Raw genomic sequence first — 16,855 nt, 5'->3', positions numbered from 1 at the left:
GAATAAGTGAGTCCTGCATATAACTCTTCTGTGTCTAAAATAAATGCATTACACAGTAATGCATTTTATTTATTGTTAAAATGTGTTGGAGTTGGCATGGCAAAAATGGCACAAACAGCCTTGTGACAGCTTTCATGTCTGAGTCAACGAACACCTCTCTTTGCAGCTAAAGGGAGGACAAACGTGGAGCTGCGTGAAAAATTCATTTTGGCAGATGGTGCCAGTCAGAGCATGGCAGCTTTCCGACCAAGGGGCCGTAGATCACGACCCTCTTCAAGAGGTGCTTCTCCCAACAGATCTACTTCTCTGTCAAGTCAAGCTGGCCAGGCAGCTGCCCCACAGGCTGTTGCTACAAGTACACCGAAGGTAAGGAGAAACCTACAAAACTGCAGTGGTTACCAAATGGGATATAGATTGGATTTTTGGGTTTTTCCTCGCTCCAGTAATATTGCTGCTTTCTCTAGCTGACGGAGAAAAACTGTCTCCATTTTATTTCATAGTCTGAGGTGGATATGAGAGTGTTTTCAATATGTTTTTTCTACTGTTTGTTTGCAACATGGCGGTAGAAGAATTTCTACATTTAAGGTGCCACATGAGCTAACCGGCAGTTTGGGAACTGCTCTGAAAGATCAACAAACCTCTCAATTTCACTTGTAAAATAAACTCTGTCATCTCTTCATTTTAGAACGTTTGTCATTAACTTTTTCTGCTTACATTTTATTTCTACTGAGATTTTGAAAGCCTGGGTATCCTTCTCTGTGCCATAGTTTTCCTCTACTGTCCTTCACATTTTGATTTACCATTGTTTCACACAGACATCACATCATTTAACACGCAACTATGGTAAACCATGGTTGACAAACAGCAAAACATCAACTCCTTCTAAGCCACCAGAATCCTCAGACTATCAAGGGTCATCTGCAGAGGTACAGTAAGGACAGAAATTCTAGTCTAATGACTTCCTTCACTAAAACTGTCACTTTCACTAACAGTCACTAGAGTTTCAGTACGTCTAAGCTGCAACATCCTGTGTATATTAATGCACTGTCTTTGTTTTAGACCTTTGTCAAATTATTTCTTACTTTTGCCCCCTCCCCAAAGTTTGTTTTGTTTTTTTGGGTTTTTTTAATGTTCTGTTTTTCATGTTTTTTTTTTAATTTTTAGGAAAATACAGCCTCACTGAGCTAATGTTTAAATCTCAAATGCTTAATAAATCAGGAAAGTATGGAATGAAATAGTTGAGTAAATGTGGAAAAGTACTTTTTAAAAATAAAAATAAAACATTCAATATACTTTGCAGGTTTCTTTCCTAAAATTGTTTACTTTGAATTCATTAAGTACTACAATGTTTCTGAACTGCAGACACGAGATTAATAAATCATGATCTCTAATGCAAAGCCACTAAATAAAGAAATACCCAATCACAGTGCAGAAGATGGCAAAAAAGTCTGGCTGTGATACATAAATCTTTACAACAACTGAAAGTTTTGTTTAGGGGGCAGTGACCAATCATTGCTCTAATAGGATAGGTATTTGATGACTTAACAGGAAACTAGCATGGCTTACATGGAAATTGCTAGTATAGCAATTAGGATTATGCTGGCAATTAGGCTGTATGACCAAAATTTAAAGGGGCTTGAAGCCAAACAGTTTGCTTTAATGTCATTACAGTCAGTGAAAAGATTGCAGCTGGATCAGGCTGCACACTGATGTGTCATTTGTGGGAGTTACTCTTGCCCTGGGCTGGATGGAGGGCTTGGAGAGGAAAAGCTTGTGCTACCACCCCCTCTCTTGTATCTGCTTTTCACAAATCTGCACTTTGATGCCTATTGCTGTTCATGTGACACCTTCTGGTGTGAAGTTTCAGCATGGCTTTTCTCAAAGATGCACAACAAACTTCTTCCTCCCTCCTTCTGTGAGTGCTCTTGTGCACACTGCAGGTGTGTTTGTGGGTACAGCACTGCAAGCATATGGGGCTGTGGCTTAGACTGATTAACAGCACAGAGTTTAGTCAGTTGTCAGTTTCTAACATATTCCTGTATTTTCTTTCATCTCTTAGCTGGTAACTGCAGTGAAAGATTAATTGATGGTACATTAAAGGGTTTATAGACATGGAAAGGTGTTGTTTTCATTGAACTACAATGACAGGAAAGCAGCTGGCCTAATTTCATATGGGGGCACTGTGTTTCTTATCTACTCTTCCAACTGCCAGTAGTGTCAGTGAGTTTCTTTCATGTAAACCAGTGTGGTTTAAGATTATAAACAGAATGGTTAGGGTGGGGTAGGTTCAGTGGATTTCTAAGGCATTCTGCAGCATTTACTGCCCAAGAGAGCAGTTATTCATTTTATATAAACTGCATTTGGGCTTAGGGCAAAACTGAAGAACAGGCTAGTTTTATTTTCCACACTGGTGATTTTCTCCCAGTGCCTTGCCCAGAGTGCAGCAGCTTCAGTGGAGGTAAGTGTTCTCTTTGTCCTTACCCTCCCAAGCAGTGTCTGTATAGCAGAGGTTCCCAGGGTGGGGCTAGCTGTATGTCCAGCACTGTACTTGGCTGTAATGAGAGTTTAACATTGTGACCTGCCCTGTCAGAGCCAGCAGATAGCTCTGGAGCATCTCAGCCCTCTTTTGTTCAGAAGTGGTCTGAACTGGCAGCTGCCAGGCAAGCTCCTGCCAGGCCTCTGCTCTGTTCTTAGCTCAAGGCAGCTTCCAACACACTTCTCTGGATCTTGGTTTTCAGTACCTAATTCCATCTACAGTTGTTTGGGGATCAAAGGCACAGAATGCAGGATCCTGGGATCCAGGCCACTCCACAAACTGCATTCATCACTACACTGTTTTTTCTTATTTTTGAATATTTATGTAGTATTTTTGTGTTACTAAATTACTGTGAATACTGTAGTTTTCCTCTTATTTACATACACCTCTTATTCAGTGAGTGATACTCATTTTGAGATCTGATGATTCAATTTTTGTGGCTGTGAAAGAAATTTTCTGATTTGGGGCAGATTGTAAATCAAGACTCATTTCAGAAACGAGAAAGCAGGCAGGGTAAGACTGAGTAGTAGAGACACTGTAAGATGATATATTGACAACTGGAACTTCTACAATTAGTCCTATGCCCTTTTTTCTGTTTCCTTTTGTTTTCGCTTGGGTTTTTTTTTCCTCCTAGTAGAAGGTTTCTGAAATTTGGTAGCCTTGTTTCAATTTTAAAAATATTTTCATCACATATAACTACAGCGAGAATGGTGGAAATTCATGTTATGCAGATATAAAATCTCAGTATGTACCATCAACTAATCTTACCTGCTTGACTAATTATAAAAAGGTAGCTTTTTTCTTTCTTCATATGTGTTTAAATATACACAAAGTTGCTAAAATGTTAAGCAGACTGTTAAAATGATTCTTTGGTTGTTGTTGTTTTACATTTGGACTACTTCAAATGCAAACTGCTAAAGGAACATTCTAAACTTCACATTATGAATAACACCCATAGTGGCTTAAACTAATATTTCAGATTCACAGTGAATGTTATGATGATCACATTCTATGTAGTTCCTAATACTAGTCCTTGTCTTCAGTTAAAAAAGCATTTTTTGTTGTGTTTTGGTTTGCATAGGGAACACCAATTCAAGGAAGTAAACTCAGACTGCCAGGGTATCTATCAGGGAAGGGTTTCCACTCAGGAGAAGACAGTGGCATCCTGTCAACAGCAGCTACCAGAGTCAGAGCTCAGTTTGCAGGTGAGTGTCTTGACTTCAGAGATTGATCTACCACTTGCTGTGTTTTCCACCTGAGCACTTAAGGTCACATTAGGGGTCAAGGGAGATGTCAAAAGAGTGGGAAGGAGTAAAAGTTGTACAGTATGCCCATTGCTGAGGGTGCACATCATCAGACCCTCCATTCACATGTTCAGCTCTGGATGTGTGAATTCATGCCTGCAATCTTCTTGAGAATGGTACCTTCAATGTATCTGCCCTAGGAACTAGGGAAGAAGCATTTACCCTTTAAAGGATCCAGTTCTTTACAGTATTCAAGTTGTTCTCAATTGTGATGGAGCAAAGGGGGATCTCCTAATCATGACCTGTCCATTTCTTTTGGAAGAACTGCAGGGAGCAGCTGTAGATTGCCTCACACAGAGATTTTAAAAGCAGTATACAAAAATAGAAAGCAGTGAAGCTGTGCTTTGCAACACAGTGTTCTTCATACATACAGGGAACCAGATTTGTGAAGATTAAAAATACTTAATAAGTAATAGGAAAATTATGAAAAACCACAATAATTGTTTTCTGTTTAAGATTCCTTGTTGCGGTTTTTTCTTCACAGCACATTGTCTGGGCAGGCTTTTACTTAGCAGGCTTGCTGAGAGCCCATCTTCTCAGCCCTTTGTTGGGCAGCATGTCTACTTTGCCCTTGTTTACTTGCAGCTTTCATCTGTATGGATTTGAATTTATTTTTTTTTAAAGAGTGCTACACATTTAAATATTGGGATGTTCATATGCATCTCCAAGATGCCTATACTTAGAAATCATGAATGCGTGAAGAGACCAGATACCGGATTTTTTTTTCCCAATTAATAGCTGAGAAAATGGCAGGGGAAATACAGGCCCTGGCTGTTGAGTGAAGGTACAATGCATGTCTAGGAAGTCAATAAAAGCTGCCAGGATTATGCATTTTTGATAAGATAGGCTAGTGATGAATTAACTCTGTGTCAGCATTTGATCTTGCATTTCCTTTTCTTTAGTGTGAGACACAGCATCAGTTAGCTTGCCTGGCAGACGTCTAAAGTTTAGTTTGTGCCACAAGGAATTTTTGGGGGTGCCAAAGACCTAGGACAGACCTGCACAGGTCTTCCATCCTCACTTTTAAACCTGGTGGTTATCTTCTATTGTTTAGACACCAGAAGAACTCCAAGCAGACCTGGTAGCCGAGCAGGAAGCAAGGCTGGCAGCAGGTCGAGCAGCCGCCGCGGCAGTGACGCGTCTGACTTTGACATCTCAGAAATCCAGTCTGTGTGCTCAGATATGTCAGAGACTGTTCCTGCCACGAGCAGGCCAACACCCCGAGCAGGCTCTCGGCCAGGATCCGCCAAGCCTTCTAAAATTCCAACCCCCCAGAGAAGGCCACTAGCCAGCAAATCGGACAAGTCCTTGAAGAGATAATATGATTGGCTCCATAAAGGTCTTTTCCTTTTGCATTGAATATTTAAGTTCATAAGATGTAAAATATTATGTAGAAATTACTGTGAAATATTGCAAGAGGTGGATTTTTAATTCTGCAGATGGCCTTATTTGTGTATTTGTCTTCTTATTTTATGTGTATAATTTTTGTCAGATTTTTTCTTTGTTTTGCCATATCCTGTGAGAAGGGGAAGAGTTCTAATGTAAACTAACAGTTGTACACAGTAACATGTAGAAAGTACACTAAAAATAATTGCCGAATGTACAGTGTACTGAATGTACAGTAAGTCTCTGCAACCTCAATAAAAAAGGCCTATCACTATGTCATTAGTTAACAGTAAAGGATACCTCATGATTTTTCTTTAAAAAAGAAAAAGAGAATACTGAAAGCCAAAAGACACAATTACACATTTTGAGCTAACTAAACAAACACTAAACAATGTATGTCAAAAGTACTAAGGAATACAAACACACCTCCACAGTACCCTTATTTATACAGCATCTCTCAGAGAACTCACAGAGTTAATTAAGCACTTGCCAATAATATGATACTCCAATACCTTGCAGCATTTCTGTGCCATTGCTTTCAATGAGGCCAGACACATTCTGGATATCTGAACTATTATTCTGTAAGAATATCAATATAAAGTGCATTCATGTAAATGTGAGGTTTTCTTTTGCTTGAGTGGATGGTAGCACTGTATCATTGAACTCATTTTGTATCAAAGCAATTTTGCTTGCAGAAAGCTCAGAAATAAACATGTCCCTTAACTTTATTTCTATTGTATTTCTTATTTCACAGGAAGGTAATTTTCTGTGTTATGTTTTAGAGCATATGCCATTTCAGATGACCAATAATTACCATAGGAACACAGGCTTTAATGTTATTTCCCATTATCAGCTATCTGATTTTGGTTAGCTACTGTATTTGTTTAATAAAACACTAAATTGCACATATCAGAGCATATGAAACTATATGTAATTATTGTGTGTCGACAATTATTTTCTCCATATTAAACTGTCTTTTACATACCATATATAAAATGCATAGAGTAATTCACTTGCTCTGTTAGTCAGTGAAACATTCTAGCCATGCATGGATTCATAGAAAGGATAGCTAATAGCTCAGTTTCACTGGAAAAAAAGGTGCAGCTATGGGGGGTGCTGTAGCATGGCTGGATAGATGCTGTGGTAAGTAATGACAGAATCTCTAGAACTTCCAAAAAATATCAGAAAGACTTGTGTGGGACTTGGTCAGATAAACAAAATAATACTCAAAAGATAATTGAATCAATCAAAATCCATTTGTATCAGGATTTCCTTCAACACAGAGTTGTACAAAGGTTTGTAGAAAGCCATGATTAACCAGTCCTACCTGGCCTGGGAATCAGCACACGTGTTTACTGATTACTGAAGCATCAGTCTCTGCTGCACTATTTTATCTTTCCATTTTTCACTTCTCCTGTTGCTTCTATTCATCCAGTGATTGCTTTCCTAGAACACTAAAATAGATCAGAATGACTTTGGTGCTTTTTGAAACCCCCAACACCCTTGAACAGTTTTCAATATTTACAGATGATAGCTGAAATATCTACTTGTAAGCAGGAGAAAGGGAAAGGATAGAATTTGGGCACTTCCATGGATAATTTGACTGAGAGAGGTGGTGGTGCCCAGTGGAATATTCTTGGTGCATTTTTTTAACCACAAGACTAATGTTCAAAGGATGTGGGGAGGACAAATCTAACTCCTTTGCAAGGGTACATACATAGATCAGTACTTTGTATCCCAAGAACAACCTACCTACACAGGAGGTAGTGTTGGCATCTACTTAAAGCACCTTTCATATTGCAGTCTTAGCTCAAATATCTTTTTAATGCTTCATTAATTATGCAACTTTATGGAATTTTTGTATGGCTACATTGTAATTTTATAGAAATATTAAAGGGGTGACCGGCCTCTGAGAAATCCAATGCCAGCTAACCCAAGGACAAAGTAGATTACTGTGACTTGCTAGTGATTGCAAAATGGGGGACGATGGAAGCGGTAAAGTGGGAAAGTTCATTTATTGCCTGGAGAGAATCATCCACTGTCAGAAACCAAATTAATGGTAAATTAAATAGGACTGGGGATTCAGTGAAAAAGCTTAAATCTGCCTCCAGATGTTATACCTTAATTAACTAAGATACTAAGAGACTTTTCAAAATTCTGTTGCCTGTGATACAAAGTTTATACTAACAAAAGCCTGAAAATAAATAATGGATGCTGTATACCTCTGTGACCCAAGGAGGAATCTGCAGCATTTCATGGAAAAGGCATATTGTGAACATATGGATAAGTGATAGGCATCTCAGTTTTAGTGAACTATTTTTGAAAAGAAATTAGTGGTATTCAATATCCATTTTTTCTGTAATTGAAAAGCATTTCTTCTTTGGTACCAGCATAAATGGGAGATGAAGTACATCCCCACCTCATTCAGTTGCATGAGAATTTAACCTCATCATTGGAGATGAGTTTTTTTCTCTTTTATTGCCTTCCTTTTAACAACAGCAGTTGGTCATAAATTCATCAGCCTGCTAGGTGACCATGAGTCAATTACAACTTAGTGTGGCCTAGACTCCTCTACCTGTTTATTCTGTGATTGTCCTGCATGGTGAAGGAGCTGAGGTGATGGGCTGGGAAGAAGGGCTGGATAGCCTATGGCTATGGGAACCATATTGTTAAGTGAATAATGTATATTTAGCACTTGGAAAAGCTGGCTCAGTTCTAGGCTTCTTTTTCATTTTCAGCTCTTTGCCTTTCTGTTCTGCTGCCTTCAAAATGGGAAAGTTTCCACAAATTTTCTGCAATCTGTAGATGAAATCTGTAGTGATCTAATGATACCTCCTGGTCTAGGAATCCTCAGCTTCAGTTAAGGTATATTGTGAGCTTCTTAAATGCTAATGCAATCAATGACAGTAATTCAGGCTTTGCCTCCAGCACATCTCTTTATAAAAGCATATGAATGAGTTTATCTTAAATCTTAATTTAAAAACTAATGCATTTCACAAAAACAAACTGATGCAAGCAGCTATGCCATACCATAGTGAGCAGCAGGGTTTGGACCCACGGTTGCCATAGCTCTGTCAGGGCTAGCAGCACCCACAGCTTGCACATGAGACAGGGGCTCTAGCATTAGGTGTGTTCCTCCCAAGTGTGTGGCAAGCAGACACATTGCTGAGCACTGGCTCTTAATGGTCTGGGAATGACCACAGGGATGGAAAATGAGCATTGCTTCATTCCCTGCACACCAGCTGCCCCAACTGCTTCCAGGTGTTTCCCATTCTCAGGCTGTTGGGTGGCACCTGAGCTCACCCTGGAGAACAGGTGTTTAGCTAGATGCTTGCCCTGACTGGGGGTGCTGTTAGGAGGTTTATAGACTTGTGCAAGGTGAGTAGGCTTTTATACAAGAAAAAAAAAATGTGCTTCCCTAATGAAGCTTGTTTGCTCTGTTGAATTTTAATAACCTGTTTGCAGACACATAGGGGGAAGAGATGGTCGACTTGCTTGCTTGCTTTTTTTTTTTTTCAACGGTGCAGGTAGGTTACTCATGTCTGAGGAAAAAAAACCCTTACATTTCCTAAAAACAGGAATATTGCAAAGGAAAAGGGAGCTCTTCAGAAATGGATGAGGCAGCACCTTAAATTCTGTGTAACTTGCACAAAAATGCTGGGTGGCTGATAGTATTGAGGTATTTTTAAGTCCTCTGCTAAAGAATTGCTTGGAGTTTTGCTGTTGCAAATGAAGTGGCATCTGACCTGAAGCTAAAGCAACTTTGGGGGTTGTTTTTTCATAATTTATTCGTTGTTCTGATCAACGGAAATAGTTTAAATATTCTGAATTGCATCTTGGGGTGCTCAAACTGTATTTCTCTATTGGAAGGGTATAAGAAAGCATGATGAAGGTGAATTGTGTAACTTAGCTGGAATCCTGGCTGAGTAAGTATGAAAGTGTTAATACATGTGTTATTAGCACTTGGTTAGTTGAATATGAGTAAAAACCTCAACCTATAAATCAGGCCCTGTCAGCATTTACAATACTATTTGTTCTTCTGAGAGGAGGCAGATGGAGTGGTGATAGCTTTGTCCTCAGGGAAAGCTGATGTGGAGCTTTTTGTAGGGGTCATGATGATCTTTACAACAATTGGAAAATTATCCAGTACCATTCTTTTTTTTTTTTTTCTTCTTTTTGGGACTTGATCCTGGCTCTTCCAAGTCTTAGAGTCACTGAATAATTTAAGTTGGAAAAGACCTCTAAGATCTTTCTGTTCTTCAGGCAGAACAATGGGAACTTAGGGATCTATGAAAGAGTTTACAGTGTCTGGGCTATTTTTAAAGACAATGAGTTCACTTGATAAAGAAATATCTCTATAACTTAAAAACTTAAAATATCAAAGTATAAAGTAGAAAATACACTAGTGGGGGTGAGGAAAACAGGCTTGTAAATATGAAATATTGAGGAACTCCAGTTTGCTTATCAGAAGAGGGGATGTGACTTTAAGCAACACTGATTTGAAGTTTTATAGACCAAACCAACAAAATAAGGTAATTTAGGCTAGGTAATGTCCCCCAAAGACTGAAGTAGCTAAGCTGCTACTTGGAGTCCTCTTGTCTCTTGTGAGCATGAGCGGACTGTCTAATATATAATCGATGCCTTTTCCAGAAAGATACTGGTGAGCTTAAGAAAAGTGCTGATTGGAAAAATGATAGATGCAGTAATAAATGAGATAGTAGTGGAAGCCTGGATAAATATACTATGGAAGAGTTGGCTTAGCTTTTGAAGGGATGTCACGCCTTAGAAGCAGCCTGAAAGTCCTTGAAAGGATCAGTTCATGTGGACAAAGGTTGAGATTGACCACATGGCTTTGCAAAAGAAATCAGTAAATTCTCAAAGGAGTGAGCACTTATGGGATCAGAAGAAAGGGCTTACTGAGGGCAAATAGCACATTGCAAGCTAGGAAAGACAGGGCAGGAGAACACGCTCAGTTTTAACAGAGGAAAGAGCTCTGCAAAGGAGCCCTTGACAGGTTTTAACACAAAGCTGCAAACACTGGCTCGGGGGTTCCTGAAGTGCACATTGTTGGACGGGTGCTCTGGAAAAAAGCATCACTGCGTTTCTGTGACTCATTGCATCTCCTGGGAGTGTGCATTGCTTTCCACTGATGCTGGGGATTCTGCAGTGACTGGCTTAGCCCTAGCCAACTAATCTTCAGGTGGCTAGTTAAAGTAGAAGGAATCTCACTCCAAATTAATGAGCTTACTTCAAGCTAAGAAACACTGCATGGGATTTTCCCGAGTGGTTTGGAAATTCCTCTTCTAGCTTTTATTACTTTCACACCTTTTTGGTGCACTAAAGGTATTTTAGGGTATGCAAAGTATGGATTATCATATAATTTTGAGTAATTTCTAGACATATTCAGGAAATACAAACCATGGGAGAGCGGTGGAGAATCCCATCACATTATCACTCTTGTACTTCAGGAGCTTTTAGCATTCCTGGGATCCTTCAGCAGCAAACCCAGGTACGAGGGTGTTCCTCTCTCTGTTGCTCCCAGTCACATGTATCTCTGCAAGGCCTGCCAATCCTGTTTCCTTTGAGTTTTCCAATTGTTGATCCTCCTGAGATCCACTGGTACAAGGGGAAATGAATGTGTCTTTCAGGGGACAGTGGCAGATCATGCACAACCTCAAGACTTAAACCATTAAAAAACTGAAATAATTGAAAAGAATATAGTGTTGACATGTTTCTCTTCCTTTCAAGTGTCCTATGGATCTGAGGAAGATGAGTGTTTTTTTCCAGAAGACATGAGCTATTCATTAGTATGGTGTGGTTGTTTTGGTTTTTTTTTTTTTTTTTGGTTGGTTGGTTGGTTATTATGTTTCTGGGGTGGTTTTTTTGTGTTTGGTTTTGTTTTGTTTTTTCCTATTTGCCTTCTAAATAAACACAACTGAGTATGGCCATGCATGAATAGCTCTTTGTGAAATGAAGAAAAATAAGTAACTTTTTCTTTGAATAGTTATCCAGTGAGAAATTAATCCAGAGTAACAGTTTATTATATTGGAACTTAAGGCCAAAGCATAGACATTCGTGTTAAAGCAAATGTAATTTCTTTTGTAAAATTATAATGAGATGTAGTAAACAAACCACAATTAAATTGGGCAAGCCTAAAGAAGGCAAAATGCTTGCATGGAGGCTGCTTCTATGCACTGCTATTGTTTTTTCCTCACAGAATGTATTTGCAAATACAGCTGTTCTGAACTGTACAACAGCTCTGCAGCATCTCCTATTAAAATGAGGAAACTGAATTTTCCAGCCCATGTGTAAGGCTCTGTAACAAGAGCTGGAGTGATACTTCCTACGGCCAGATGGTGAGGAAGGTGTGTGAGCCCCAGCTCCCCAGCTTGCCTGGAGCTCCTGGTTATGGCCCCATGTAGGCAGAGCTGTCTCTTCTCCCGAGAGACGTGGCAGTGACTCTTGGGAGGTGATGCCTCATCAGTTCTGCTGATGTTTGGGAAGAGCATGAGCATGATCACAGTGCTTTCAGACACTAGAAAGCCTTCCTTAAGTCCACTTATTAGATCAATGCAGACTTCTGCATGGGACCTCTACTAGTAGAAGGAATAATGAAGAAATAACCTTTAATAATTTGTTATTTACACACAATTCAGGCCATTCTTTTTTTTTCTTTCCCTCTCCCTCCAACCCCTCTAGTTTATCAAGGTTATTTTAAATCTTTCTAGATTTCTGAGGAGGATTTAATTCTTAATGACGCAAAAGAATTTTAATGTAGCACTTGCTAATGGAAAAGCTCTTCTTAATTACCATTGGAAACTTCAGCCCTTGACTGGGAACTTTATATTTGGTAGCTTTAAAGCTTTCCATGTGAGAGATCTCCTCCTCCTCTCCAAGCTCCCACTCTGTTTCCAATAATGTGTGCAGGGCTGTCCAAGAATGTGGCAGTGATCTCATCTGGTAAAATAACCCTGGTCAGTAGTAGCCCGAATCCTCCATTGGGCTGTATCTGGCTGTGGGGTCACCAGGCTGCCACCACCAACCTCTCCCCCATTGCAGGAGAGATGTCCTGGGGCTGGGGCTCACTGCCTTTCTGGAGGCAGAAGGTAACAAAAAGTGTCAGTGGGCACAGCCAGGGCGTGGCAGGAGGCTGCTTGGAGGCTTGGTTTCATGAGAACAAGGTTTGTCACAGCTGCCACAGCTCACACCCAGCAGCAAGAGGGTTTATCCCCTCCCACCCAGGACAGGCCATGCTGCAGAGGAGAAGTAGACAATTAGTCAGGAATTTCCTAAATAGCAATACAAACTAAAAGGGGGAATCACCAGCTGGAGTTTTTCTATCAAAATGGCAGAGATTAAGAAATCTTTTCCTTGTCTTAGATATATGGCCTACTGTGTCCAGGATGTCTTTTCATATGGTCTCTATATAAGTCAGTCTCTGGCCCTGAATGCTGTGCTATTGAACTCTAGAGTATAAGATATGGTCTCCAGTACTACGTAAATAAAAGCAAATCTTTTCAGCTGAGTAGTGAAATGATGTTAAGGGAGTTTGAGTTCAGGCAGAGTGATCAAATCTGGCTGTCAAAAAATTCAATAAAAACTCTGAAAAAAATTTAAATGTGCAAAGATTATGCTATGATTATAAAACTACCAAAAATTTTCAAAAGAACCAGTTGGATGGGCAGTATTTTAGGCAGCTGCATTAACATCAGCTGATGGTTTGGAGAATTCACTTTTGGGGCTTGCTGCTGGATTTTTTGCAATTAAATGCCTGTGCATGAGTTTACCAAACTGAGGTCATTTGGATGTATACATGGTTTGGAAGGTAGAGTTGGAGATAAAATCAGTTGGAATAAAGTACAAGAGGAGAAAGACGTCATTGGGTTGTTGTGATATTAACTTGCAAGGAAACATTTTTTCTGTAAACTCACATATGTAGTCTCAGAATGGAGCACCAGCTGTGTCTATCTCTAGAGAGATCTAACTAACAATGTGTGTCAGAAAAATTATAGCATAATTTATTCATACCTCTCAGAACAGCAGAAATAAGGCTGAAATCCATGTGCCTGAAAACAAAAGGTTTTGTACTAGTTCCAAACCTGTCCAAGGATGGTCTAAAGAGTGATAAAATGCCATGGCAAAGAAAAAAGCAAATTAAAGCATAGTTCCTAATCAAACTCTGAAATAAGTGTTAAATTCAAGAAACAATAGACTTGTCAATTAGAGTGAGAGCAGCAAGCCCTGCGGCACAAACTTTTTTCCTGGCTCTGAGCATTGGGGGTGTGGGATGAGCTTGGGACTGACTTGATCAGGCCAGGAGAAACATGGCTAAAAATCAAGTTCCATTTAATTTTTTTCCAGTCAATGTTTAGTTGTGTTTTCTGTCAAGGTTATTCTTTAGTCTTTCAGGAGGGGAGATTGGCCAAAAGAAAAGGACTCTCACAGCGTCATATCTTGCAAGAGCTGTATTCTTTAGTCTTTCAGGAGGGGAGATCGGCCAAAAGAAAAGGACTCTCACATTCAGCGTCATATCTTGCAAGAGCTATTCTTTGGCAGGTCTCTGTTCTGGGAGTAAAGCAGGAGATGGACAGTGCTTCTTCAAGCTGATAACAATGTTGGGAGAGTCTTTTCTCAAAGAGATGCTGCAAAATGTTGCAAAGAAACAAGCCAGAGTATCGGGCTGGATGATGTTGGGGCATTTCTTAGGCCGGTATTTCTGTAAGAAACCAGTATAAAGCACTTGTGTTGGCGATTGTTCTGCCGTTAAAAAAAAAAAAGAAGTCAAGTTACTGGAAATATGAAAAATGCCATAAATGATATTTTCCTGGCTAGTCTTGGTTTGCCTCAGTAATGCTTTGGTGATGCTGTGCTTCCAATAAACATTAGTCTAACAAAAGACATTCTGTTTCCAGCACTTCTGATGGTGACTCTTCTCTCAAATCTAATTCTTTGTTGTCTGGTTTGGTGAAGTGGTTATGGCACTCTGCCAGCACTATTCCTCTGTCACTAAAACTGTATGGACAGTGATGACTAGCTGAGCTGGCAAGATAGGGATGGCATTTCTTGCTCACAGAGTCTGGGGTTTTTTCATTGGACTTCATAGTTCTGGGTGGAAAAATGATGATGACTATTTGGTACTTCTGTTGCCTGTGGTGAATGAAACCAAGATACAAAAAGCAATGTAAGAATGCAAAAATCAGTAGATGTGAGTACTTTGAAAAATCTCAGATAAATGCAAGCCTAACTTTAATCTTTAATGGATTGCCTTAGGATGTATTTTCGTGTTCATACGCATCTCTCTGTAGCATATCAGTTCACCTGGAGAATGGAATCCAAAATGTACTGAAACACTTTTCTCTTTTTTCTTCCTTTTTCTTTTCCTGAGGCCAACAGGTGGTCGATTTAGAATGGGATAAGTATTCTGTGTACTTCCAAACTTTGTCTTATGTTTGAGATATCATGTTATCTAAGTCTTGTTCCAAAGAAATGTTTAAAAGTAAAAAGCAGATGAGATGGGAGAGAAAAAAAAACTCCTCTTGGTGAAGATAGAATTGCTCTGAACAATGTGGCTCAAAGAGCAATAGTTCAAATGCATCTTGTTTATAAAGGCAGTAGGTACCAAAGCTGTCTGCAGGACAGAACTGTTCAGTCCTCATAGGGAGTGTCCTAAATACAAATTAGGGTTACTGTGTCACTGCTGCTCCCTCGTTCTGGTATCTGTACCCTCTGCAGAGCACTGCTCTGCTGTTACCATTTTACATCTAAAGAGTAGGAAAAAGGGAAGCAGGAATATGCCACCTTTGCAGATAGCAAACAGAGAAGCAGATTAAGCCCTTTGGCTGGGAATATTCAGGAAATTTGCTGGCAAATTAGGAAACTGGTTTGGCACATGCTAATCTTCATCTTCAACCTGAGCAGAACATCTCTCTCTTTCAAGAACGTCATTTTTTAATTATGTCTGTTTAGGAAACTAAATCTAATCCTCCTTGTCTGAAAAGACATCCTGGCTCATCTGGAAATTCAAATTATGATTTAAAAATAGCTACAAGTCAATGTTTACTCATACAGTATTATCTGCTGGAAAAGGCATTGGATATGCTAGTTACAAATGTCCAAGTCCAGCAGTTACACTACACTGTGACCATCGAGTGTTTCTGCTAGGGAGCACAGGCTCAAGGGAAACACAAACATGAATATGAATTTGCCTTTTAGTTTGGGGCTCTGGAATGTTTCTGTTCTAACAGCGTTCTAATAAAACCAAAACATTGGCTCTTTCCCAGCAAAGTTATAAATAGAATGTAGGCACCCTACTTCTTATACAGAAAGATAAACTGCAAAAGGAGATTGTGCACAAAATGAAAGAACATCCAGTTTAAAATGCTGATGGTTTACTTGTGTCTCAGAGCTGCTTCACTCCTGCAACAAGCAGCTGCTATTTCTCCTTCATTTTCCCATGTAATTGATTTATTCTCATGACTGAGAATGGCATGATGCAGCACAAACAAGACAAATAGTCCTTCTGCACAGTGGCCCCCCTGTGCCTCTGACAGGTGAGCTGATGGTGATTCTCAAGTCTAGATGGCCTCAAGCAGTTTTGGGGCTGTGCAAACTGTGCAACCAGAATCCAGTAATGACATAAGTCAAAATGTACTTCCGCTCCTGTTTTAGAATCCCAGACCCATTTAGGCTGGAAAAGTCCTCTAAGGTAACTGTCACACCAGTAATCCAGAACTTCCAAGTCCACCACTTACCATGTCCGTAAGTGCCCCATTAACACAACTTTTAAATATCTGCAGGAATGGTGACTACTTCCCTGGACAGCTTGGTCCAGTGCTTGACAAACACTTTTGTGAAGAAATGTTTCCATCTAAACTTCTTCTGGTTCAATCCACTTCATGTATATTTGAGTCTGGAACTTGCTTTGTAGATGATATAAAGCTGGGAGCAGTGGCTGATAGTCCAGAGTGTTGTGCTGCCATTCAGAGGGTCTTGACAAACTGGACAAATGGTGACCAGGAACCACACAATGTTCACCAGAGGGAGTAACTATGAAGTTCTCCACCTGGGAAGAAGTAAATCCAAGCACTAGAATGGATGGAGTCTGACCAGATGGGAAGCAGTTTTGCAGGAAAAGAGCTCGGGCTTTAGGTAGATACAAAGTTGATGTGAGCCAGCAGTTGTCCTTTGTACAGGTGTCCAGCAGCCTCTTGAATTGCACCAGCAAAAGCTTTGCCAGTGGGATGAGGGAGGGGAGCCTTTGGCTTCACTCAGCCCTGGTAGGGCTGGGGGGGCCATGTCCACTTCTGGGCCTCACAGGACAAGACATGGGGGTAGTAGAGGGAGGCCAGCAAATGACCACGTGATGAAAGGATTTCGGCATTAAAATGAGAGTGAGAGAGAGGGAGATGTTACCTGACTGGGGCAGAGATGGGAGTAAAGATGGAAACTGACTCTGCTCAGTGGTGTCCTGTGAAAGGAGGAAAGGCAATGTGCTGAAATTGGACTGCAGGAAGAATATTTGGGGACTTTGCTGTGAAGGTGGCTGAATGCTGAAAGAGACTGCCTAGACAAGTTGTGGAGTTAACATCCTTGGGAGACATTAAGAACCTGACTGGTTGTAGTCTTGAGT

General features: G+C 40.1%; 1 protein-coding gene across 1 annotated transcript in view; it reads left to right on the top strand.

The window, feature by feature from the left end:
• DST (dystonin) overlaps positions 1-5,160 on the top strand; it is a 167,307-nt gene extending 162,147 nt beyond the window's left edge. Inside the window, 4 exon segments of the mRNA XM_031062760.1 lie at positions 167-366; positions 816-926; positions 3,618-3,741; positions 4,895-5,160. Coding sequence (XP_030918620.1) covers positions 167-366; positions 816-926; positions 3,618-3,741; positions 4,895-5,160 — 701 coding nt within the window.
• Positions 5,161-16,855: the final 11,695 nt, after the last annotated feature.

Source organism: Geospiza fortis, unplaced genomic scaffold (genome assembly GCF_000277835.1).
Source record: "Geospiza fortis unplaced genomic scaffold, GeoFor_1.0 scaffold603, whole genome shotgun sequence".
Taxonomy (NCBI): domain Eukaryota; kingdom Metazoa; phylum Chordata; class Aves; order Passeriformes; family Thraupidae; genus Geospiza; species Geospiza fortis.
This window is presented reverse-complemented; position numbering and strand designations above follow the sequence as displayed.